Here is a 22,892-nt window from a genome sequence, read left to right on the forward strand (position 1 = left end):
GTTATGGGGTGGGGGGGTTATGGGGTCACGGGGGGGTTATGGGGTCACGGGGGGTTATGGGGTCGCGGGGGGGTTATGGGGTCGGGGGGGTGGGGTGTTATAGGGTCGGGGGGTGTTATGGGGTGGGGGGGTTATGGGGTCGGGGGGGTTATGGGGTGGGGGGGGGTTGGGGTCGGGGGGGTGGGGGGGGCTATAGGGTTGGGGGGGGTGTTATGGGGTCGGGGGGGGTTATGGGGTGGGGGGGGATGTTATGGAGTGGGGGGGTTATGGAGTGGGGGGGGTTATGGGGTGGGGGGGCGTTTTGGGGTTTTGGGGGGCTTTTGGGGGGGCATTTTGGGGTTTTGGGGGCGTTTTGGGGTGGGAGAGGGGTTATGGGATGGGGGTGTTATGGGGTGGGGGGGTTATGGGGGTGTTACGGGTTTTTGAGCTGGTTTTGGGGTGGGGGCTGTTATGGGGTGGGGGTGGGGTTTATGGGGTGGGAGGGGGGCTATGGGGTGGGGGGGTGTTATAGGGTTTGGGGGGGTTATGGGGTGGGGGGTGTTATGGGGTGTTCAGGGTGTTATGGGGTAGGGGGGGTGTTATGGGGTTTTGGGGGATGTTTTGGGGTGGGGGGGTGTTATGGGGTTTTGGGGGTGTTTTGGGGTGGGGGGGATTTGGGGATGATGGGGGGTTTGGGGGCAAATAGGGGGGTTGTGGGGTTTTGGGGTGGTTTGGGGGTTTTAAGGGGGTTTTGGGGTGCGGGGGGTGTTATGGGGTGCGGGGGGTTATGGGGTTTGGGGGGGCCCCGCGCTGAGCCCCCCCCGCAGCGCCCCCATCCGGATGTTCGCCTCCTTCCACCCTCGGCAACACCGCCCAGAGCCTCAGGTGGGGCGGGGGGCAAACTGGGAGGACTGGGAGGCACTGGGAGGGCAAACTGGGAGGACTGGGAGGCACTGGGAGGGGTGGGGGGCACTGGGAGAGCAAACTGGGAGGACTGGGGGGCACTGGAAGGGGTGGGGGGCAAACTGGGAGGACTGGGGGGAAACTGGGAGGGGTGGGAGATAAACTGGGAGGACTGGGGGCAAACCGGGAGGTGGGGGGGGGGGCAAACTGAGAGGACTGGGGGGCACTGGGAGGGGTAGGGGGCAAACTGGGGGGCACTGGGAGGCCTGGGGGGGGGAGTACTGGGAGGACTGGGTTCATACTGGCAGGACTGGGGGGGCATACTGGGAGGGACGGGGTCATACTGGGAGGGGTGGGGAGAAACTGGAAGGACTGGGGGGCACTGGGAGAGGTCGGGGGGGGCAAACTGGGATGGGGGAAGGGTCATACTGGGATGGCTGGGGCCATACTGGGAAGAGCAGGGCCATACTGGGGGCTACTGGGAGGGGGTTACCTGGAGGCCTGGGGGGGTTACTGGGAGGCCTGGGCTCATAGTGGGAGGCCTGGGGGAGGCATACTGGGAGGACTGGGCTCATACTGGGAGAACTGGGGGTGGCATACTGGGAGAACTGGGTGGGCTCATACTGGGAGAACTGGGGGGGCATACTGGGAGAACTGGGCTCATACTGGGAGAACTGGGGGGGGGGCATACTGGGAGAACTGGGGGGGGGCATACTGGGAGACCTGGGCTCATACTGGGAGAACTGCGGGGGGTCATACTGGGAGAACTGGGCTCATACTGGGGGAACTGGGTGGCTCATACTGGGAGAACTGGGCTCATACTGGGAGGCCTGAGGGGGGGCACACTGGGAGAACTGGGCTCATACTGGGAGGTGTGGGCTCATACTGGGAGGCCTGGGGGGTGGCATACTGGGAGAACTGGGCTCATACTGGGCAAACTGGGCTCATACTGGGAGAACTGGGGGGGGCATACTGGGAGAACTGGGGGGGGCATACTGGGAGAACTGGGCTCATACTGGGCGAACTGGGCTCCTACTGGGAGAACTGGGCTCATACTGGGAGGCCTGGGGGGGGCATACTGGGCGAACTGGGCTCATACTGGAGAACTGGGGGGGGCATACTGGGCGAACTGGGCTCCTACTGGGAGAACTGGGGGGGGGCACACTGGGAGAACTGGGCTTATACTGGGAGAACTGGGGGGGGGGCATACTGGGCGAACTGGGCTCATACTGGGAGAACTGGGCTCATACTGGGAGAACTGGGTGGGCTCATACTGGGAGAACTGAGCTCATACTGGGAGAACTGGGGGGGTGCATACTGGGAGAACTGGGCTCATACTGGGAGGTGTGGCTCATACTGGGAGGCCTGGGGGTGGCATACTGGGAGAACTGGGCTCATACTGGGAGAACTGGGCTCATACTGGGAGAACTGGGTGGGCTCATACTGGGAGAACTGAGCTCATACTGGGAGAACTGGGTGGGCTCATACTGGAGAACTGGGCTCATACTGGGAGAACTGGGTAGGCTCATACTGGGAGAACTGGGGGGGGGCATACTGGGAGAACTGGGTGGGCTCATACTGGGAGACCTGGGCTCATACTGGGCGAACTGGGGGGAGGGCATACTGGGAGACCTGGGCTCCTACTGGGAGCCCCGGGGGGGTGGCCCCGCCCCGCCCCCCCCCCGACCCCCCCCCGTTCCCCCCCCCGCAGGACGGCGCCCGCCAGCCCCGAGCCCGAGAGCCCCGAGCGCCCCCCCCGGCCCCCCCCGGCGCCCCCCCCCGCGCCAAGCGGCGCCCCCCCGGGCCCCCCCCCCTCGCCCCCCCCCGCCCCCGGGGAGCCCCCCCCCGGCCCCCCCCCCCCCCCATTTCGGCGCGGGGGGGGGACCCCGCGCGCGTCCTGGCCCGCAGGGTGACGCTGGACGGCACCGTCCAGTACCTGGTGGAGTGGGGCGGGGGGGGCATGCTCTGAGCGCCCCCCCCATAAATTATTTGGGGGGGGGGGGGACCCCGAAACCTGCTGGGGGGGGGGCACCCCCCAAAAAAAAAAAAAACGCCAAAAAAACACCGAAAAGCTTCAAAAAACTTTTATTTTCGCAGCGCTTTTTTTTCTTTTTTTTTTCATCGCTCCGGAGGATTTTAAAAGGGGGGGGGGCACGAAATGGGGGGGGCCTCACGATATGGGGGGGGGCACCCCGATATGGGGGGGCCGCCCCAATATAGGGGAGGAACCCCCATATATGGGGGGGCCCCGATATTTTTTTGGGGGGGGGACCCTGATATTTTGGGGGGGGGCGTGATATTTTGGGGGGGGGCCGATATTTTTGGGGGGGCCCCGATATTTTTTTTGGGGGGGGGGCTGATATTTTGGGGGGGGGGGGGTCATGGGTGTGCCCCCCCCCCCGGTTGGGAATAAACAGCTCGACGGCGACGCGGCTCCGAGTGGTTCGTGGGGACCCCCCCCCCCCCCAAAATTTAAAAATAAAGTGGGGGGTCCCCAAAAATAAAGGGGGGGTCCCCAAAAAATAAAGGGGGAGTCCCCAAAAATTGGGGGGGGGGGGTTAAAATGGGGGGGGGTGTCACTCGGGGACGGCGTCCTGCACCCAGCGCAGGTAGGGCGCGTTGCCCCCCACCACCGGCACCGCCACCACCTCGGGCACCTCGTAGGGGTGGGAGGACCTGGGGGGGGAAGGGGGGACACGGGGGGGTCAGGGGGGAGACCCCGCGGTGTCCCCAAATGTCCCCACCCCCCCCAAATGTCCCCCGTCCCCCCCCCCAAATTGTGTCCCCAATCCCCCCCCCCCGGTCACTCACCGCACGAATTCGGCCAGCGCCGGCACCTTGGAGCTGCGGGTTTTGATCATCTGGGGGGGGGGGGGGACACACATTTGGGGCCGTTTAGGGACATTTGGGGACACGCGGGGACGTTCGGGGACACTCGGGGGACATCGCTCACCAGCAGGACCTCGCTGTCCTCCTCCAGCTTCCCCTTCCACTCGTAGCTGCGGGGGGGGGACATGGGGCACGTCCCCAAACCGTGTCCCCGTGTCCCCACCCGAGTCCCCACGTCCCCATACCCTGGGACCCCACCCCCACGTCCCTGTCCCCGTGTCCCCATGTCCCCACCTCCATGTCCCCACATCCCTGTGTCCCCATCCCCATGTCCCCATGTCCCAATGTCCCCCCCCGTGTCCCTACGTCCCCGTGGCCCCACGTCCCCATGTCCGTGACCCCACCCATGTCTCCATCCCCATGTCCCCATGTCCCCACCTCCATGTCCCCATGTCCCCATCCCTGTGTCCCTGTGTCCCCATGTCCCTGCATCCGTGTCCCCATGTCCCCGTCCCCATGTCCCCACCTGTGTCTCCATCCCCGTGTCCCCATGTCCCTGTGTCCATGTCCCCCCCCCGTGTCCCCCCCCGTGTCCCCGCTCACACGGAGGTGACGTGGGGCAGGACGTTCACGCAGGCCGCCAGCTTCTTCTCCACCATGGCCCTGGGCACCGCACGGTCACTTCCTGGTGTCCCCACGGCGTCCCCGCGGTGTCCCCACGGTGTCACCTCCCCACCCCCCCCATGTCCCCACTTCGGGTACCCCCGCGTCATCCCCCCCTCCCCCCCCCCCCGTCCCCACCCCCTCCCAGCTGTCCCCTGCCCGGCCACCAGTGTCCCCGATGTCCCCGTGGGGTCCCACCCAGTGTCCCCGCATTGTCCCCAACCTGGCCACCCGCTGTCCCCATCCCCTCCCCGGTGTCCCCCCCGGTGTCCCCAACCCCTCCCTGATGTCCCCATATTGTCCCCCACTTGGCCACGCGGTGTCCCCAACCCCTCCCCAGTGTCCCCACGGTGTCTCCCCAGTGTCCCCATCCCTTCCTTGGTGTCCCCACCTTGTCACCCCCGCTGTCCCCAACCCCTCCCCCCGCTGTCCCCACCTGGCCAGCTCCTTGGCCACCCCCTGGTTGGGGCAGGTGACGAAGGCGGCCACCAGGCTGCCGGGGACGAAGGCGGCGCCGTCGGCGTCAGCCATGGAGAGCAGGCGGCGGCCCAGCGCCCGCAGCAGCGGCACCGTCGTCACCGTCACCAGCGCCAGCACCACCGCCTGCGGGCACAGCGCCACGTCGCGATACCGGCACGTCGCAATACCCAGCATGTCGCGATACCCAGCATGCCGTGATACTGGCACGTCGCGATACCCACCATGTCACAACACTGGCATGTCGCGATACCCACTACATCGTGATACCCAGCATGTCGCGATCGACCGACATGTCACCACACCCGGCACATTGTGATACCCACCACATCGCGATACCCACCATGTCACAATACCGGCATGTCGCAATACCCGCTACGTCACGATACCCACTAAATCGCGATACCCGGCACATCGCAATACTCAGCATGTCGCGATACCAACATGTTGCAATACCAGCACATCATGATACCCAATGTTATGGCACCTGGCGTGTCACGATATCTGGAATCTCACCATGCCTGGCACATCGCGATACCCAGCATGTCGCGATACCCATTATGGCACCTGGCGTGTCACGATATCTGGAATCTCACCATGCCCGGCACGTCACGATACCTGGCATGTCGTGATACCCGCCACATCGTGATACCCCTTATGGCACCTGGCATGTCACGATACCTAGAATCTTGCCATACCCGACATGTCGCGATACCCAACGTTATGGCACCTGGCATGTCATGATACCTGGAATCTTGCCGTACCCGACGTGTCATGATACCCCACATTACGGCACCCAGCGTGTCATGATTACCTGGAATCTCACCATGCCTGGCACGTCATGATATCTGGCATGTCATGACACCCGAGGTTATGGCACGCAGCGTGTCACAGTACCTGGAATGTCACCATGCCCGGCATGTCGCGATACCCAATGTTACGGAACCCGGCATGTCACAACACCTGGAATGTCACGATATGTATCGCACTGCACGATACCTGCCATTGATAGCCAGCACGTCACGATACCTAACATGTCACGACACCTGGCACGTCACAGTACCCAGCATGCTGCATGGTATCTGACATGTTACGACACCTGCATGTCATGATACCCAGCATATCACGATAGCTGGTACATCGAGATACCCAGCACATCCAGGACATCTGACACGTTACAACACCCAACACGTCGCGATACCTGGCATATCATGATACCGGGCATGCTGCAGAACATCTGACGTGCTACAATACCCGGCATGTCGCGATACCCGGTATGTCACGATGCCTGGCATGTCATGATACACAGCACGTCGCGATACCCAGCATGCTGTGGTACCAGACATATGATGATGCCTGGCATGTCACGATATCCACCATGTCGTGCGTTATCTGACATCTCACAATAGCCACCGCGTCACGATATCCAGCCTGGTGCAACCATGATGTGTCGGGTATACCAGGCACATCGTGTGATACCCAACCACACCGTGACAGTCTGTCGCGATACCCAGCATATCGCGATACACAACGTGTTGCAATACCTGGCTATATCACGATAAGGCATGTCACGTTGCCCAGCAGTGGCACTGTGAAACCCGGCACGTCACAACAGCTGCTAACAACACCGTGAAAGTGCGGACACTGATGTACCGGCACGTCGCGACAGCTGGTTGGAGCGCTGGGATGCTGGCATGTCATGATACCCAGCACGTCGTGATACCAACTGTGTCGTGATGCCAGACCGTGGCACCATGATGCCTACCGTTCTGCGGTACCCAGCAATCGCACCGCGATACTCACTGTGTCGCGATATCTGCCATGTTGCGATAGCCACCCCACAGCCCCATGACGATACCCAGCGCGTCGCGATACCCACCGTCTCGCGATACTCACCACGTCGCGATACCCACCGCGTCATGACGCCCGCTCACAATACCTGGCCACACAACACCCCCCGTGTCGTGACATCTACCACGCCGCAATGCCTGGCTGGGCGCTGTGACACCCACCGTGTCGCGATACCCACCAACTGCCCCCGTGTCCCGACACCCATCGTGTCAGCGCTCCTGGCCACGGCAACGTGATACCCGCCGCGTCATGATAGCTGCCCACGCAACACGCCCCATATCGCGATACTCCTCCCATATCACGATACTCCCCATATTGCGATACGCGCCCGGGCCCACGCGCCCCCCCCCGCGCCGCGCCACCCACCCCGCCGTGCCCGAGCTGCGACGGCCCCGCGCGCCCCCCCGCCTCGATACACCCCCCCCCTATCGCGATACCCCTCCCCCCCGCATCGCGACACTCACGCCCAGGGCCGCTCTCATGGCGCGCAGGGGCCCGCCGCAGGCCCCGCCCACCGGAAGCGCGGCGCCGCGAGGCCCCGCCCCCTCCCGGCCCGGCCCCGCCCCCTCCCGGGGCCCCCCTCCCCCCTCCCCCGCCGCTCCCGCCCGTACCCGCCGCCGCTCCGCCGCGCGCCCCCACGTGACCCGCCGGCCCCGCCCCCTCCCCGTGACGTCACCGCGCAGAGCGCGCGCCGGAAGCGGCCGGGGGTGGGGGGGGGGTGGGGGGGGAAGGAGGGAAGGGGGAGGGGCGCGGCGAGCGGAGGGGGGGGGGGGAGGGTCACGTGGGCGGACGGGTCACGTGGCGGGGGAGGCGAGCGCGTGACACGTGCCGTGCGCACAGCCGGCCCCGCCGCCCGGCCAATCCGCGCGCGGGGGCGGGGCCCGGCGGGGGAGGCGGGGGCAGGAGGAGGAGGCCCCGCCCCCGCGGTCACGTGGGAGCGCGGCTGCGCGCGAGCGGGGGGCGCGCGGGGGCGGGGGCGGGGCCGGGGGGGCGGGGCCACGCCTCCCACGCGCGCGTGCGCCCCGCCGGGCACGCGCGCCTTGCACGCGCGCCCCCCCCCCTTGCACACTCGCCCCCTGCCCCCCTTGCACGCGCGGTGCACGCGCACTCGGGGCCCCCCTTGCACACTCGCCCCCGTGCACACTCACATTTGCACGCTCGCCCCTTGCACGCTCGCCCCTTGCACGCTCGCCCCTGTGCGCGCTCACCTTTGCACGCTCGCCTTTGCACGCTCGCCTCGCGCGCTGCCGCTCGTGCCAGGCTGGTGCACGCTCACCCCGTGCACGTTCACCCTGTGCACACTCGTTTGCACGCTCAGCCCCACGCACGCTCACGTCTGCACACCACACTCGCACGTTCGTTTGCACGCTCGCCCCGTGCACACTCGCCCCTTGCACGCTCACCCCTTGCACACTTGCCCCTTGCATGCTCGCCCCTTGCACGCTCACCCTCTGCACACTCGTGCTCTCCCCTTGCACGCTCACAGCCCCCCGGAGTGAACTGGGAGCTACTGGGAGGGCATGGGAGCACTGGGACTGGTGCCCTGGGGGTGCTGGGAGCACTGGGAAGGGAGCCCGGGGGGACTGGGAGGTACCGGGGGGGACTGGGAGGTACTGGGGGACACTGGAATGGAGGCCAGGGAGGCGCTGGGTTCGGAAACTGGGGCTACTGGGAACACTGGGAGGCACTGGGATGGGGAACTGGGGCTATTGGGAACACTGGGAGGTGCTGGGGTGGGGACACTGGGAACACTGGGGGCACGGGGATGGGGCACTGGGAGCTCGGGGGGCAACTGGGAGACACTGGAATGGGGTGGGGGGCCACTGGAAGCAATGGGAACACTGAGATGAGGAGACTGGGGGCACTGGGATGGTGACATAGGGGGCACTGGGAGCACTGGGATGGGGGACACTGGGGGCACTGGGAGGTGGTAAAATGGGGGACACTGGAATGGGGACGCTGGGCGCATAGGGATGGGGGTACTGGGGGCAGTGGTGGCACTGGGAGCACTGCGATGGGGACAACTGGGGCCACTGGGAGCACTGGGATGGGGACGCTGCTGGCAGTGGGACGGGGACACCGGGGGTACTGGGAGCACTGGGAGACACTGGGGGTACTGGAGACACTGGGGACGCTGGGATGGGGACACTGGGGGTACTGGGAGCACTGGGACAGCGGCCCTGGGTGTACTGGGGACACTGGTGACACTGGGACGAGAACAGTGGTGGCACTGGGAGCACTGGGACAGTGACACTGGGGGCACTGGGAGCACTGGGGGCACTGGGGGCAGCCCTTAAAGGCGAAGCGGCCGCCACTGGTCCTATTCCCAGTGCCACCCCACTCCCAGTGTTCCCAGTCCCCCCCCCGTTCCCAGTCCCCCCCCCTTTCCCAGTGCCCCCCCATTTACAGTACCCCCCTTCCCAGTAACCCGTTCCAGTTCCCCCCAATTCCCAGTGTTCCCAGTGCCCCCCCATTCCCGGTGCCCCGCCATTTACAGTTCACCCCCATTCCCAGTGTTCCCAGTATCCTCCCAATCCCAGTTCCTCCCCATTCCCATTGGCCCCCCATTCCCAGTGTTCCCAGTACCCCTCCATTCCCCCCACTCCCAGTGTTCCCAGTACCCCCCATTCCCATTCCCCCCCCATTCCCATTACCCCCCCAATCCCAGTTCCCCCCTCATTCCCAGTGCCCCCCCATTCCCAGTACACCCCCACTCCCAGTGTTCCCAGTATAATCCCAATCCCAGTACCCCCCCATTCCCATTCCCCCCGCCATTCCCAGTATTCCCAGTACCCCCCATTCCCATTACACCCCCAATTCCAGTCTCCCCATTCCCATTCCCCCCCCACTCCCAGTATTCCCAGTCCGCCCCCCATTCCCATTACCCCCCCATTCCAGTACCCCCCCATTCCCATTACCCCCCATTCCCAGTACCCCCCACTCCCAGTGTTCCCAATATAATCCCAATCCCAGTACCCCCCCATTCCCATCCCCCCCCATTCCCAGAGTTCCCAGTCCCCCCCATTCCCAGTACCGCCCACCTCCCAGTATTCCCAGTCCGCCCCCCATTCCATTACCCCCCCATTCCCAGTACAGCCCTACTCCCAGTGTTCCCAGTATAATCCCAATCCTAGTGCTCCCCACATTCCCATTACCCCCCCCATTCCCAGTCCCCCCCACTCCCAGTATTCCCAGTCCGCCCCCCATTCCCAGTGTTCCCGTTGTCCCCCCCATTCCCAGTACCCCCCCATTCCCATTGCCCCCCATTCTCCATCCCCCCCACTCCCAGTGTTTCCAGTATAATCCCAATCCCAGTACCCCCCAATCCCAGTACCCCCCCATTCCCATTACCCCCCCCATTCCCATTACCCCCCCACTCCCAGTATTCCCAGTGCCCCCCCCCATTCCCATTACCTCCCCCATTCCCAGTACCCCCCACTCCCAGTGTTCCCAGTATAATCCCAATCCCAGTGCTCCCCACATTCCCATTACCCCCCCCATTCCCAGTCCCCCCACTCCCAGTATTCCCAGTCCGCCCCCCATTCCCAGTGTTCCCAGTGTCCCCCCCCATTCCCAGTCCCCCCCCATTCCCAGTGTTCCCAGTGTCCCCCCCCATTCCCAGTCCCCCCACTCCCAGTATTCCCAGTCCGCCCCCCATTCCCAGTGTTCCCAGTGTCCCCCCATTCCCAGTCCCCCCCATTCCCAGTGTTCCCAGTACCCCCCATTCCCATTACCCCCCCCATTCCCATCCCCCCCCACTCCCAGTGTTCCCAGTGCCCCCACCATTCCCATTACCCCCCCCATTCCCACCCCCCCCACTCCCAGTGTTCCCAGTATAATCCCAATCCCAGTACCCCCCCCATTCCCATTAACCCCCCATTCCCATCCCCCCCCAGTGTTCCCAGTGCCTCCCCATTCCCATTACCCCCCCATTCCCAGTCCCCCCCCCATTCCCAGTGCCCCCCCTCCCAGTGTTCCCAGTACAATCCCAATCCCATTACCCCCCATTCCCATCCCCCCCCCACTATTCCCCCCCCCGTTCCCCTCCCCAATCCCCTCCCCCCTCCCCTCCCCCCCCCCTCCCGGTGCCCCCCCCCCCCCGGTGCCGGTCCCGCCCCCCCCTCCTGGGTCCCTCCCCCGGCCGCCTGCCCCCCCCCCCGCCCCCCCCCCGCCGCCCCCCCCCTTCCCCGCCCGTTACCGGCGCCCGGGGGAAGCGCTCGGCGGCGGAGCCATGTCCTATGTCCCCTTCCGAGGTACGGGGGGGGGGCACCGGGGGGGGGGCACCGGGGGGGGGGGGCGACACCCCCGGGAGGCCCCCGGTACCGGGGGGGGGGCACCGGGGTGGGGCCGGGAGCGGCACCGGGGGCGGCGGCACCGGGGCGGCGGCACCGGGGGGGGGGGGGGCGGTGGAGGAGGGGGGGGGGGGCACCGGGGGGGGTTGGGGGGGGGGCACCGGGGGGGGGGTGTCGGTACCGGGGGGGGCGGGGGGGGGGGGATGCGGGGGATGCTGGCGGCGGGTTGGTGCTGGGAGCGGGGGGAGGCCGGTACCGGGGGGGGGTACTGGGATGGGAGGGGGGGGTACTGGGAGCGGGGGGGGTTTACTGGGAGCGGGGGGGGGTTACTGGGAGCGGGGGGGGGGGTTAATGGGACCGGGGGGGGTGTCGGTACCGGGGGAGGTGTCGGTACCAGGGAGGGGATGCCGGTACCGGGGGGGGGTACTGGATGGGTGGGAGGGAGGGGGGGACTGGGATGGTGGGGGGGGATACTGGGAGCGGGGGGGGTTACTGGGACCAGGGGGGGGGATACTGGGAGCCGGGGGGGTGTCGGTACCGGGGGGGGGGGGAATGCCGGTACCGGGGGGGGGATGCCGGTACCGGGGGGGATACTGGAAACGGGGGATGCTGGAACTGGGGGATGCTGGTGCCAGGGGGATGCCGGTACTGGGAGATACTGGGATCGAGGGGGATACCGGTACCAGTGGGGTACTGGTACTGAGGGGGGGGATACTGGTACCGGGGGGGGGATACCGGTACCGGGGGGGGTTGATACCGGTACCAGGGGGGTTGATACCAGTACCGGGGGGGTTACTGGTACCAGGATACTGGTGCTGGGGGGGATACTGGTACCGCTGGCTGCTGGTATTGGGCTGATCTCCGAATGATCCCAGTACCGGGGGATGCCCGTACTGGGGGATACTGGTACCGGGGGATGTTCCTACCGGGGCATACTGGTACCGGGAGATGCCCGTACTGGGGGGATACTGGTACTGGGGGATGCTTATACTGGGGGGATCCCAGCACCAGGAGATGCTTTATACTGGGGGATACTGGTACTGGGAGATGCCTATACTGGGGGGATCCCAGTACCAGGAGATGCTTATACTGGGGGATACCGGTACCGGGAGATGCCCATACTGGGGGATACCGGTACTGGGGGCTGCCCATACTGGGCCATACTGGTACCGGGGGATGCTCATACTGGGCCATACTGGTACCGGGGCATTGCCTGTACTGGGGGGATACCAGTACCGGGGGGATGCCCGTACTGGGGGGGTGCCGGTACTGGGGCCGCTGGCACCGGTCGGGCCCGGGCTCGGCCTCCCCGGTCCCCCACCGGCCCCGGGGCCCGGTCAGGAGCCCGAAACCAGTACCGGGGGGGGGGGGGCAAACATGGCCGAGGGGGGGGGGCACCGGGCCCGGGCCTGACCCACTTGGAAACGGGGCCGAGCGGGGCCTGGCGCGCCCCCCCCGGGGCCAGGCCTCTGTGGGGGTGGTTGTTTGGGTGGGTTTCTTTTTTGGGGGGGGGTGGGGGGTGGGTTTTTGGGGTCCCCAATCTGACCCCCCCCCCCCCCCCAGATGTGCGAGGAGCCACCCCTGGCCCGCGGGCCCTACGCGCCCCCCCCCGGCCTACGAGCGGCCCCCCTGGAACCCCCGGTTCTGCATCATCTCCGGGAACCAGCTGCTGATGCTGGACGAGGAGGAGGTGAGCCCGGGGGGGGGACACGCGGACATTTTGGGGTGATTTCGGGCGGTTTTGGGGGGGGGGGCGCGGTTTGACTTGTGCGGGTGCCCCCCCCCCCATGGTTCTGCATCGTGCCGCCGGGGCTCTGGCTGAGGGGGAGGCGAGGGAGGGGGGGGGGAGCGACTTTTGGGGGTGATTCGGGGCGATTTTGGGGGTTTGGGGCGAAGGGGGGGGCACAGTTAAACCCGTGGGGGTGTCACCCCCCCCCCCCCAAATTTTCCATCACCCCCCCATGAACGGGGCAGCCGGTGCTGGCCGAGGAGGAGGCGAGCGGGGAGGCGGGAGGGGAGGGGGGGGGGGGGCAACTTTTGGGGCAAATCCAAGCGCTTTTGGGGCCTTGGCTGGGGGGTGGGGGGGGCCCAGCTCATGCCGGGGGGGTGCCCCCCCCCCCCCGGGTCCCTTCGCAGATCCACCCGCTGCTCATCCGGGACCGCCGGGGCGAGCCGTGCCGGAGCAAGCTGCTGCGGGCGCACCGTCAGCGTGCCGGTGGAGGGGAGGCCGCCGGGGAGAGCACGGTACCGGCACCGGGGGGGGGGGGGGGGGCACAAAATGGCTCGGGGGGGGGGTTGGGGACCCCCCCCCAATCCCAGCTCCCATCCCATAATACCCGGCCCGGAGGCGCGCGGGCGCTCGGCAACGGTTGCTGGGGAAACCCCAACCCCCCCCCTCCGTGTGTGTGGGGGGGGGAGGCGCTGTCCCCCCCCCTTGGTCCCCCCCCCCCCCAAAATAAATCGTGGGGACAGCGGGGGGTGGCACCTGGGGACAGCGCGGTCTCCGTGTCCCCCAACCCCCATGGTGGCACCTGTGATCCCCGTGTCCCCATTCCTGCTGGTGGCACCCGTCCCCGTGTCCCCAACCCCCATGATGGCACCCGTCCCCATGTCCCCAACCCCTGGTGGGTGGCACCCGTGTCCCCAACCCCCATGGTGGCACCTGCGGTCCCCATGTCCCCAAACCCTGGTGGTGGCACCCGTCCCCATGTCCCCAACCCCCATAGTGGTGGCACCTGTGATCCCCGTGTCCCCATTCCTGCTGGTGGCACTGTCCCGGTGTCCCCAGCCCCCATGATGGCACCCGTCCCCATGTCCCCAACCCCTGGTGGTGGCACCCGTGTCCCCAACCCCCATGGTGGCACCTGTGATCCCCGTGTCCCCAACCCCTGGTGGTGGCACCCGTCCCCGTGTCCCCAACCCCCATGGTGGCACCTGCGATCCCCGTGTCCCCATTCCCGCTGGCGGCACCCGTCCCCGTGTCCCCAGCCCCTGGTGGTGGCACCTGGCCGTGTCCGGTGCCACCGCTGTCCCCGTAACCCGGCGGTGACACCCGGGGGCCACCTGTCCCCTGTCTCCGTCCCCTGGCGGGGGGACCCCGGGCGTCCGAGGCCACCCCGTGTCCCCTGGTGGTGGCACCGGGGGCCACCCCTCTCCCCGTCCCCGTCCCTGTCACCCCCCCCCCGTGTCCGTGGGTGTCACGGGGGGGGTTGGGGGTTCTTGGGGGGGGGGGTGGGGGTGGGGGGGTGGGGACCCTGCTCGTGGCGCCGCCCCTCCCCCCCCCCGCCCCTCCCCCGCTTCCTCCGGCGTTAAAAAAAGCGCCGGGGCCGCGCCAGCGCCGCGTCACCATGGTGACGGTGACAGCGGGGGGACGCGGCCACCGCCACCGCCACTGCCACCACCGCCACCGGGACCGGCACCGCCGCTGCCACCGGTGTCACCAGGGCCACCACTGCTGCCACCATTGCCACTGTCACCGGCACTGCCACCACAGCCACCGGTGCCGCCTGCGCTGTCCCCCATGCTGCCACCAGTGCCACCGTCATCGCCATTGCCGCTGCTGCCACCGGTGCCACCGGCACTGCCACCAGTGTCACCACCGCTGCCATCAGTGCCACCATCACTGTCACCACCACTGCCATGACTGCCACCATCGCTGCCACCACCAGTGCCACCATCACTGCCACCACCACTGCCATGACTGCCACCACCGCTGCCACCACTGCCACCACCATTGGCATCAGTGCCACCACCACTGCCACCACTGCCACCATCGCTGCCATCACTGCCACCACCACTGCCACCATCACTGCCACCACTGCCACCACCGCTGCCATCACTGCCACCGTCACTGCCATCACTGCCACCATCACTGCCACCACCACTGCCACCACCAGTGTCATCACTGCCACCACTGCCACCATCGCTGCCACCACTGCCACCACCACTGCTGTCACCATCGCCAGTGCCACCCCTGTCCCTGTCACCCCTGTCCCCGCCACCGGACCCGTGGCAGTGGCACCGGCAGGGACGTGTCCCCTGGCCCCGCTGTCCCCACGCTGCCGCTTGCAGCGGGCGATGTCCCCAACCCCTGGTGTCCCCTCGCCCCCCCCGCCCCGGTGTCCCCAAAGTCACCCCAATATCCCCTCAGTGTCCCCCTGGTGTCCCCACGTTGCTCCCAGTGTCCCCCCGGTGTCTCCCTGATGTCCCCACATTGTTCCTTCAATGTCCCCCCCGGTGTCCCCAGTGTCCCCCCGGTGTCCCCACACTCAGCACCCCCCAAATCCCCCCATTGTCCCCCCGTATCCCCTCCCCCCGTCCCCCCATTGTCCCCCCCTTGTCACTATTGTCCCCCCATTGTCCCCCCACTGCCCCCCACATTGTCCCCTCACCCTGTCCCCCCACTGCCCCCCAGTTGTCCCCTATTGTCCCCCCACTGTCCCATATGTTCCCTGGTGTCCCCTCACCGTGTACCCCATGTCCCCCCCACTGTCCCCCCAATGTCCCCTCACCCTCTCCCCCCACTGTCCCCCAATTGTCACCCCCTTGTCTCCACTGTCCCCATGTCCTCCCCATTGTCCCCACTGTCCCCCCCGTGTCCCCTCCCCCTGTCCCCCCATTGTCCCCCCCATTGCCCCATGTCCCCCCCATTGTCCCCACTGCCCCCCCGTGTCCCCTCCCCCGCCCCCCACCGTCCCCTTCCCCCCCCATGCCCCCCACGTCCCCCCCACGTCCCCCCTCCCCCCCCGCCCCCCCCCCCATCCCCGCGCGGCGTTGCCGGGGCGTGGCCACGTCTCCATGGCAACGCCGCGCGCCGAGCCCCGCCCCCTCCCCCGGACCACGCCCCCTCCCCCCCCCCCTCCTCCTCCCCCCCCCCCCCCCGGGCCGGGCGGCGCCGCGCGCGCCCGAGGTGAGTGCGGGGGGGGGGGGGAGCGGGGGGGGGGGAGGGTGCGCGCGCACGCGCGGCGGGGGCGGAGCGTGCGCGGGGGCGCGCACGGGGCAGCGGCACCGGCCCGGGAGCGGCGGCGGCGGCGGCGCGGGAGAGCTGGTGGCGGGGGGGGTGGGCGCCGGGGGGGGGGCGGCGAGTGTGCAACGGCGGTGCGCGTGCACGCGAGTGTGAGCGGAGGGGGGGGTGGGGGGAGCGTGCGCGGAGCCCCGGGAGCGTGCACGGAGGTTGGGGGGGGGGGGAGCGTGCAAGGTGGGGGGGGGAGCGTGCAAGGGGGTGAGTGTGCAAGGTGGGGGGAGCGTGCGGGGTGGGGGGAGCGTGCGAGGGGGTGAGCGTGCAAGGGTGCAGGGCGAGTGTGCATGCTTGCAGGGGTGACAGGGCGCGTGCACGGCTGCGGGGGGGGTGGGGGGGGGGGGGCGCTGAGCGTGCACGGGGCTGTGGCGAGCGTGCAAAGCCGTATAGGGGGGGGGGGCCGGGGAGCGTGCACGGCTCCGGGCGTGAGTGTGCATGGCTCCGCGGGGAGCGTGCCCGGCCGGAGGGGCGAGTGTGAGCGTGCCCGGCTCTGGGGGTGAGGGGGGGGGGAGCGTGCATGGCTGGGGCTGAGGTGTGCACAGCGCTGAGCGTGCGCGTGCACGGGGCAGGCTATGGCTCGGTGGTGACAGGCAGCGTGCACGGCCTGGGGCGAGCGTGCACGGCCCGGGGGGCTGCCGTGTGCACGGCGAGCGTGCACGGGGAGAGCGCACGGGGAGCGTGCACGGGGAGCGTGCAAGGCTCCGGGGCTGAGCGCGAGCGTGCATGGCCTGCGGGGAGCGTGCACGGCCGGCGAGCGAGCGTGCAAGCTCCGGGGGTGAGCGTGCAAAGGCTCTGGGGGGGGTGAGCGTGCAAAGGCTCAGGGGGGGGTGAGCGTGCAAAGGCTCCGGGTGTGAGCGTGCACGGCTCACGGGGCGGCGAGTGTGAGCGTGCATGGCCCGGGCTGAGCGTGCAAGGCTCCGGGGGTGAGTGTGAGCGTGCCCGGCTTGCCGGTGAGCGTGCCCGGCTCCACGTGCGCCAGCGCCTGAGCGTGCCCCCGCTCCCCCCCCACCCCCCCACCCCCACCCCAGCCAGCGTCGTTGGTGTCCCCCCCCCGCGCCCCCGTGCCCCCGGCACGCGCGTGTGCAAGGCCGGCGGGGATGCGGCTGCCCCCGCCCGCTCCCCCCCGGGCACCCGCGGGCCTCGCGGGGGGGCCCCGGGGGCGCCCCTAGGGTCAGGAGGCGCCATGTGGGGCCCCCCCCAGCCGGGCCCCCCCCTGGGCGCTTCGGGGCACCCTGGGGCCCCCCCCCGGCACCCGCCTCAGCCTGGAGGGCGGCAGCAGGACCGTGGCCGGTAGGAAAATTGGGGGGGGGGGGGGGCATTTGGGGGGGGGTGGGGGGATGAGTTAAGGGGGTTTGGGGGGGGGTTAAGGGGGCTTGGGGGGGGGTTAAGGGGGGTTTTTTGGGGGGGTTAAGGGGAAGCGTTGGGGGGGCAGAGTTAAGGGGGGGAAGATAAGGGGATACGGGGGGGCAGAGTTAAGGGGGTCCCATGGCCGGGGGGCAGAGTTCAGGGGATTTTTTTTGGGGGGGGGGTAGATTTTTGGGGGGTTTTGGGGGGGGGGGGCTGAGTTTGGGGGACCCCAGGGCTGGGGGCAGAGTTAGTGGGGGTACTGTGGGGGGGAATAGTTAAGGGGGGTATTTGGGGGGGGGGGCAAAGTGCAAAGTTAGGGGGGGTATTTGGGGGGGCAGAGTTTGAGGAGGGGGCAGAGTTAAGGGGATTTGGGGGGGGGGGCAGAGTTTAGGGGGTCCCGGAGCCAGGGGCAGAGTTAAGGGGATTTTTTTGGGGGGGGGAGGAGGGCGATGACACCAGAGTCAAGGGGACCCCAGCAATGGGACGGGGTGACAGCTGGGGGGAGGGGGGGGATGGAGAGAAACCGGGGACCCCCCCCCAAGCCCCCCATACCCTTGTGTGTCCCCCTATGTGTGTGTCCCCCCCCTATGTCCCCCCTCCCCGCATTGGGTCCCCCCATATCACGCCCCCTCCCCCCCCAAAGGATGCCTGGGTCCCCCCCCAGTGCCCACCCCGTCCCCTGGGGGAGGGGGGGGGGGAGGGCTGTGGGGTCCCCCTGTGTGTGTCTGTGCCCCCCCCCCCCGTGTCCCCGCTGTCCCCTCAGGGCCCTGTCCCCCCCCCCCCAGATTACCACGGCGGCCGCTCCCGCAGGAAGAGCGTCCCCGGGGGGAAGCAGTACAGCATCAACATGGACGCCCCGCCCGCGCCCCCCTTCCGGCCCTCGGTGAGCCCCCCCCCGCCCCCCCGTCCCGCACACGCGTGTGCCCGGCCCCGACACGCCTGTTGCCGCGGTTGCCCCGTCCTGAACACGCGTGTTGCTGTGGTTACCGCATCCCGAACATGTGTGTTGCCGTGGTTACCCCATCCTGAACGTGTGTTGCTGTGGTTACCCCATCCCGAACACGCCTGTCGCCATGGTTACCCCATCCCGAACATGTATGTTGCCATGGTTTCCCTGTCCCGAACACGCCTGTTGCCGTGGTTACCCCATCCTGAACACGTGTTGCTGTGGTTACCCCATCCTGAACACGCCTGTTGCCATGGTTACTGCATCCTGAACATGTGTGTCGCCATGGTTACCCCCTCCCGGACATATATGTTGCCGTGGAAACCTGTCCTCAACATGCCTGTTGCTATGGTTACCCCATCCTGAACATGTATGTTGCCGTGCTTACCTGTCCCGAACACGCCTGTTGCCGTGGTTACCGCATCCTGAACACGCCTGTTGCCGTGGTCACCCCATCCTTAGCACGTGTTACCATGGTTACCCCGTCCTGAACACGCCTGTTGCCGTGGTTACCCTGACCTGAACACGCCTGTTGCTATGGTTACCGTGTCGCCGTGGTTGTTGTGTCCCCCCCACACGTGTGTCGCCGTGGTTACCCGCTCCCGTTGCCATGGTTACCCTGGCTGTACGCCGTCGCCGTGGTTACCCCATCCCGCACACGCCTGTCGCCGTGGTTGCCGCGGCCCCACGTTGCCGTGGTTACACTCATCCTGCACACGTGTCGCCGCGGTTACCCTCGTCAAGCACATGCCTGTTGCCGTGGTTACCCTGAGCCTGCACACGTGTGTTGCCGTGGTTACCCTCACCCCGTCGCCATGGTTACCCCACACGTCGCCATGGTTGCCATGCTCCTGCACACGCCTGTTGCCGTGGTTACCCAGCACATCCATGTTGCCGTGGTTACACGCCTGTTGCCGTGGTTACTCATCGATGCACATCCATGTTGCCGTGGCTACATGCCTGTTGCCGTGGTTACCCATCCCTGCACACGCCTGTTGCCACGGTCACCCAGCACATCCGTGTTGCCATGGTTACCCAGAATCCTTTTTACCGGGGTCACTGCCGTGCACACGCATGTTTCCATGGTTACACGCCTGTTACCGTGGTTACTCATCCGTGCACATCCATGTTGCCATGGTTACACATCCGTGTCACCGTGGTTACCCAGCTATTGCGTCCGTGTCGCCGTGGTTACACGCCTGTCACCACGGTTACCCATCCATGCACACCCACGTCGCTGTGGTTACACATCCGTGTTGCCATGGTTACCCAGCTTCACATCCATGTTGCCCTGGTTGCCCGTCCGTGCACACCCATGTCGCCATGGCTACATGGCTGTCACCGTGGTTACCCAGCTTTACATCCATGTCTCCATGGCTACACGCCTGTTGCCACGGTCACCCATCCATGTCGCCATGGTTACACACCTGTTACCATGGTTACCCATCCGTGCACATCCGTGCTGCCATGGTTACACGCCTGTCACCGTGGTTACCCAGCTTTACATGCATGTCGCCATGGTTACACGCCTGTTACCGTGGTTACCCAGCTTTACATCCATGTCGCCATAGCTACACGCCTGTTACCGTGGTTACCCATCCGTGCACATCCGTGCTGCCATGGTTACACGCCTGTTGCCACGGTTACCCAGCACATCCATGTCCCCCATGGTTACCCATCCGTGCACATCCGTGCTGCCATGGTTACACGCCTGTTGCCACGGTTACCCAGCGCATCCATGTCCCCACGGTTGCCCGTCCGTGTTCCCGCGGTTGCCCAGCTTTACACCCGCGTCCCCGCGGTTACTCCCCCGTCCCCACGGCTCCCCGCGCCCCCTCCCCATCCCGGCGCCCCCCCCGGTGCCCCCCGCGAGCCCTCAGCCGCCTGTACCCCAGCAAGGCTTCCTGAGCCGCCGCCTGAAGAGCTCCATCAAGCGCACCAAGAGCCAGCCCAAGCTCGACCGCACCAGCAGCTTCCGGCAGATCCTGCCCCGCTTCCGCAGCGCCGACCACGACAGGTGGGGGGACACCGCGGGGACACCCCCCCAACCCCCCCCCCCCCCCCCGGGGACACCGACATCCCCCCGGGGACATCAACATCCATCCCCCCACCCGCCCTGGGACACCTACACCCCTCCGGGACACCTACACCCCCTCCGGGACACCGACATTTCCCCCCTTGGGGTCACCAACAGACACCCCTGGGATATCAACCCCCCCCCCCTTGGGGACACCACGACCCCCCCGGGGACATCAACACCCCCCCCCCGGGACACCAACACCCCCCCCTTGGGGTCACCAACAGACACCCCTGGCACCCCTGGGATATCAACTCCCCCCCCCCCTTGGGGACACCACGACCCCCCCAGGGACATCAACACCCCCCCCCCCCCCCCGGGACACCAACACCCCCCCGGGACACCGACATCCCCCCTTGGGGACACCACAGCCACCCTCTTGGGATGCCACAGCCCCCCCCCGGGATGCCACAACACCCCCAGGTACATCACAGCCCCCCCCCAGGGACACTAACACCCCCCCCCCCCCCCGGACATCAAGTCCCCACAGCCCCCCCAGGGACACCATAGCCCTCCCCCCGGGATGTCACCCCCCTGGGATGTCACCCCCCCTCCTGAGATGTCATCCCCCTGGGACACCACCACCCCCCCGAGATGTCACCCCCCTGGGATGTCACCCCCCCCCCCCCCGAGATGTCACCCCCCTGGGATGTCAACCCCCTCCTGAGATGTCACCCCCCTGGGATGTCACCCCCCTGGGACACCACCACCCCCCTGGGATGTCACCCCCCTGGGATGTCACCCCCCTGGGATGTCACCCCCCCCCGGGATGTCACCCCCCCCCCGATGTCACCACCCCTGGGATGCTCCCATCCTGGTCTGGGGGACGCCGGGGGTGGCCGTGGGGACGGTGCCGCTGTGCAGGTGGCAGCAGGGAGGTTTGGGGACAGCCCTGGGATGGGGATGGTTTCGGTCCCTGGGTGCCACCAAAGTGGAGCTGGGGACAGTTGTGCTGCCCAGGTGGCACTGGGCAGGTTTGGGGACAGCCCAGGGTTGGGGACAGCTGGGGCATGGGGACGGTTTTGTTCCCTGGGTGCCACCAAGGTGGAGTTGGGGACAGCTTTGGTCCCTGGGTGGCACCACGGTGGGTGTAGGGACAGTCCGGTTCCCCCAGTGTCCCCAAACCAGGGGACAAGCCCCGCTCCCCTGGTGGCACCAGGGACAGCACGGGGACAGCTCTGCGCTGAGTGTCCCCAGGCTCTGTTTGGAGGTGACAGGTCCGGGTGTCCTCCTGCTGGACACGGGGACAACCCCACCGCGGGGGTTAGGTCCCCAATGTCCCCAACGTCCCCATGTGGAGTGGTCCCCATTGACCCCAACGTCCCCATGTGGAGTGGTCCCCGTTGTCCCCAACGTCCCCATGTGGGGCAGGTCCCCATTGTCCCCAACGTCCCCATCCGGGGCATGTCGCCGTTGTCCCCAACGTCCCTGCCTGAGGCGGGTCCCTACCACGTCCCCTCCTCTTTGGGGACACTTTGGGGACCGGGTGGCCGGGCAGGTGGCAGGCGGCGCCGGTGCCGTTTATAGCCGGAGCCGGTGGGTGGGAGCCGGGCGCAGGATCCGGCCTGGCACCGGGCCCAGCGTCACCGTCACCGTCACCGTCGTCACCGCCACCGATGGGGTACGGCCCCGGGGAGAGGGGGGTGGCGGTGATCCCGTGTCCCCCCCCCCGGGATGTCCCTTGTCCCCAGGGAGATGACAGCCAGGAGGTGGGGTCTCCTGGCCCTGGGTCCCCAGAGGTGGGTTGCCTCGTCCCCAGGGGGTTTTCTGTCCCCTGGGGTGCCCCTTGTCCCCAGGAGGTGGCCCCGAGGGGATGGGATCTCCAGTCCCTTCGTCCCCAGGGGTGTCCCTTGCCCCTGAGGGGTGTCCCTTGTCCCCGGGGGGGGTCTCTTGTCCCCATACTGCCGGGTGGTCCCCAAGGGGGACGTCCCTTGTCCCCTGCTGCCGATAGCATCCCTCATCCCCGGGGCTGGTCCCGCTTTGTGGGGGACGTCCCCTGTCCCAGAGGGGATGTGCCTTGTCCCCTCACCCCATAGGGGATGTCCCCTGTCCCCTTGCCCCATAGAGGATGTCCCTCGCCCCATAAGGGATGTCCCCTGTCCCCATAAGGGATGTCCCCCTTCCCCTCACCCCATGGAGGATGCCCCTTGTCCTCGTCCCCGTGGGGACGCCCTGGGGGCTCCCCTGTCCCCTGCACCAGGCGATCCGGGTGGGTGTTTTTTTTTTTTTTTTTTTTTTTTTTGCGGTGGTGTCGGTGCCGGTGGTGGGGGCCGCCTCTCGCCGGGGTATTTTTATCCGCGCCGCCCCCGCGTTGCGCTCGGTGCCGGTGACACGGTGACGGTGACGGTGACGGCGGCCGCGGGGACGTGGGGACGTGGCGGGGCCGCTGCTTACGCAGCCCCGGGGATAAATTTAGCGCCCGGGGGCGGCTCACCTGCGCCAGCTGCACCGTGCCGGGGGGGGGGGGGGGGGACACACAGGGCCGTTTTGGGGTGATACGTGCCTGGGTTT

The 22,892-nt window shown here is 67.7% G+C and overlaps 3 protein-coding genes across 9 annotated transcripts in view; 1 reads left to right on the forward strand and 2 right to left on the reverse strand.

Annotated features, from left to right (window-relative positions):
- Positions 1-2,950: 2,950 nt before the first annotated feature.
- CUTA (cutA divalent cation tolerance homolog) lies at positions 2,951-7,272 on the reverse strand. 6 transcript variants are annotated; one of them, XR_013942624.1, is made up of 7 exons: positions 7,167-7,272; positions 4,811-4,977; positions 4,315-4,374; positions 3,836-3,881; positions 3,694-3,743; positions 3,176-3,558; positions 2,951-3,051 (listed from the first exon to the last, which is right to left on the reverse strand). XR_013942624.1 is itself a non-coding variant. In XM_080608285.1 (6 exons), exons 1-6 carry the CDS (start codon positions 5,770-5,772, stop codon positions 3,459-3,461), a joined length of 447 nt encoding a protein of 148 aa, XP_080464411.1. In that variant the 5' UTR covers positions 5,773-6,451; the 3' UTR covers positions 2,951-3,458. The 6 variants fall into 6 exon arrangements, 5 of the variants coding, with proteins under 5 accessions (XP_080464411.1, XP_080464410.1, XP_080464409.1 ...); XM_080608285.1 differs by lacking the exon at positions 7,167-7,272 and adding an exon at positions 5,749-6,451 and having other exon boundaries at positions 2,951-3,558; XM_080608284.1 differs by lacking the exon at positions 7,167-7,272 and adding an exon at positions 5,397-5,425 and having other exon boundaries at positions 2,951-3,558; positions 4,811-5,011.
- A 3,661-nt stretch (positions 7,273-10,933) lies between these two features.
- SYNGAP1 (synaptic Ras GTPase activating protein 1) overlaps positions 10,934-22,892 on the forward strand; it is a gene marked incomplete at its 5' end in the record, with an annotated part of 30,473 nt that continues 18,514 nt past the window's right edge. Inside the window, 9 exon segments of the mRNA XM_080608288.1 lie at positions 10,934-10,955; positions 12,558-12,571; positions 12,573-12,595; positions 12,597-12,684; positions 13,131-13,190; positions 13,192-13,224; positions 13,226-13,238; positions 18,144-18,241; positions 20,197-20,321. Of these exon segments, the coding sequence (XP_080464414.1) occupies positions 10,934-10,955; positions 12,558-12,571; positions 12,573-12,595; positions 12,597-12,684; positions 13,131-13,190; positions 13,192-13,224; positions 13,226-13,238; positions 18,144-18,241; positions 20,197-20,321 (476 nt within the window).
- Positions 13,614-15,470, reverse strand: LOC308184302 (uncharacterized protein). Of its 2 annotated transcripts, none has more exons than XM_080608281.1 (2): positions 13,915-15,470; positions 13,614-13,752 (listed from the first exon to the last, which is right to left on the reverse strand). In XM_080608281.1, the coding sequence occupies exon 1, from the start codon at positions 14,951-14,953 to the stop codon at positions 14,303-14,305; it is 651 nt and encodes a 216-aa protein (XP_080464407.1). In that variant the 5' UTR covers positions 14,954-15,470; the 3' UTR covers positions 13,614-13,752; positions 13,915-14,302. The 2 variants fall into 2 exon arrangements, with proteins under 2 accessions (XP_080464407.1, XP_080464408.1); XM_080608282.1 differs by lacking the exon at positions 13,614-13,752 and adding an exon at positions 13,804-13,858 and having other exon boundaries at positions 13,929-15,470.

The sequence above is a fragment of the Anser brachyrhynchus genome (genome assembly GCF_964034855.1).
Source record: "Anser brachyrhynchus genome assembly, contig: SUPER_30_unloc_1, whole genome shotgun sequence".
Taxonomy (NCBI): Eukaryota; Metazoa; Chordata; class Aves; order Anseriformes; family Anatidae; genus Anser; species Anser brachyrhynchus.

Bases quoted from the DNA above. Each gene is read 5' to 3' on its own strand.
- CUTA (XM_080608283.1), bottom strand. The intron at 3,882-4,314 runs GTGAGCGGGGAC...CCCCCCCCGCAG, and splicing joins CTGCCCCACGTCACCTCCGT to CTACGAGTGGAAGGGGAAGC. The intron at 3,559-3,693 runs GTGAGTGACCGG...TTCCCCCCCCAG, and splicing joins GCGCTGGCCGAATTCGTGCG to GTCCTCCCACCCCTACGAGG.
- LOC308184302 (XM_080608281.1), bottom strand. From the start codon at position 14,953: ATGGTGACAGCAGTGGTGGTGGCAGTGGTGGCAGCGATGGTGGCAGTG.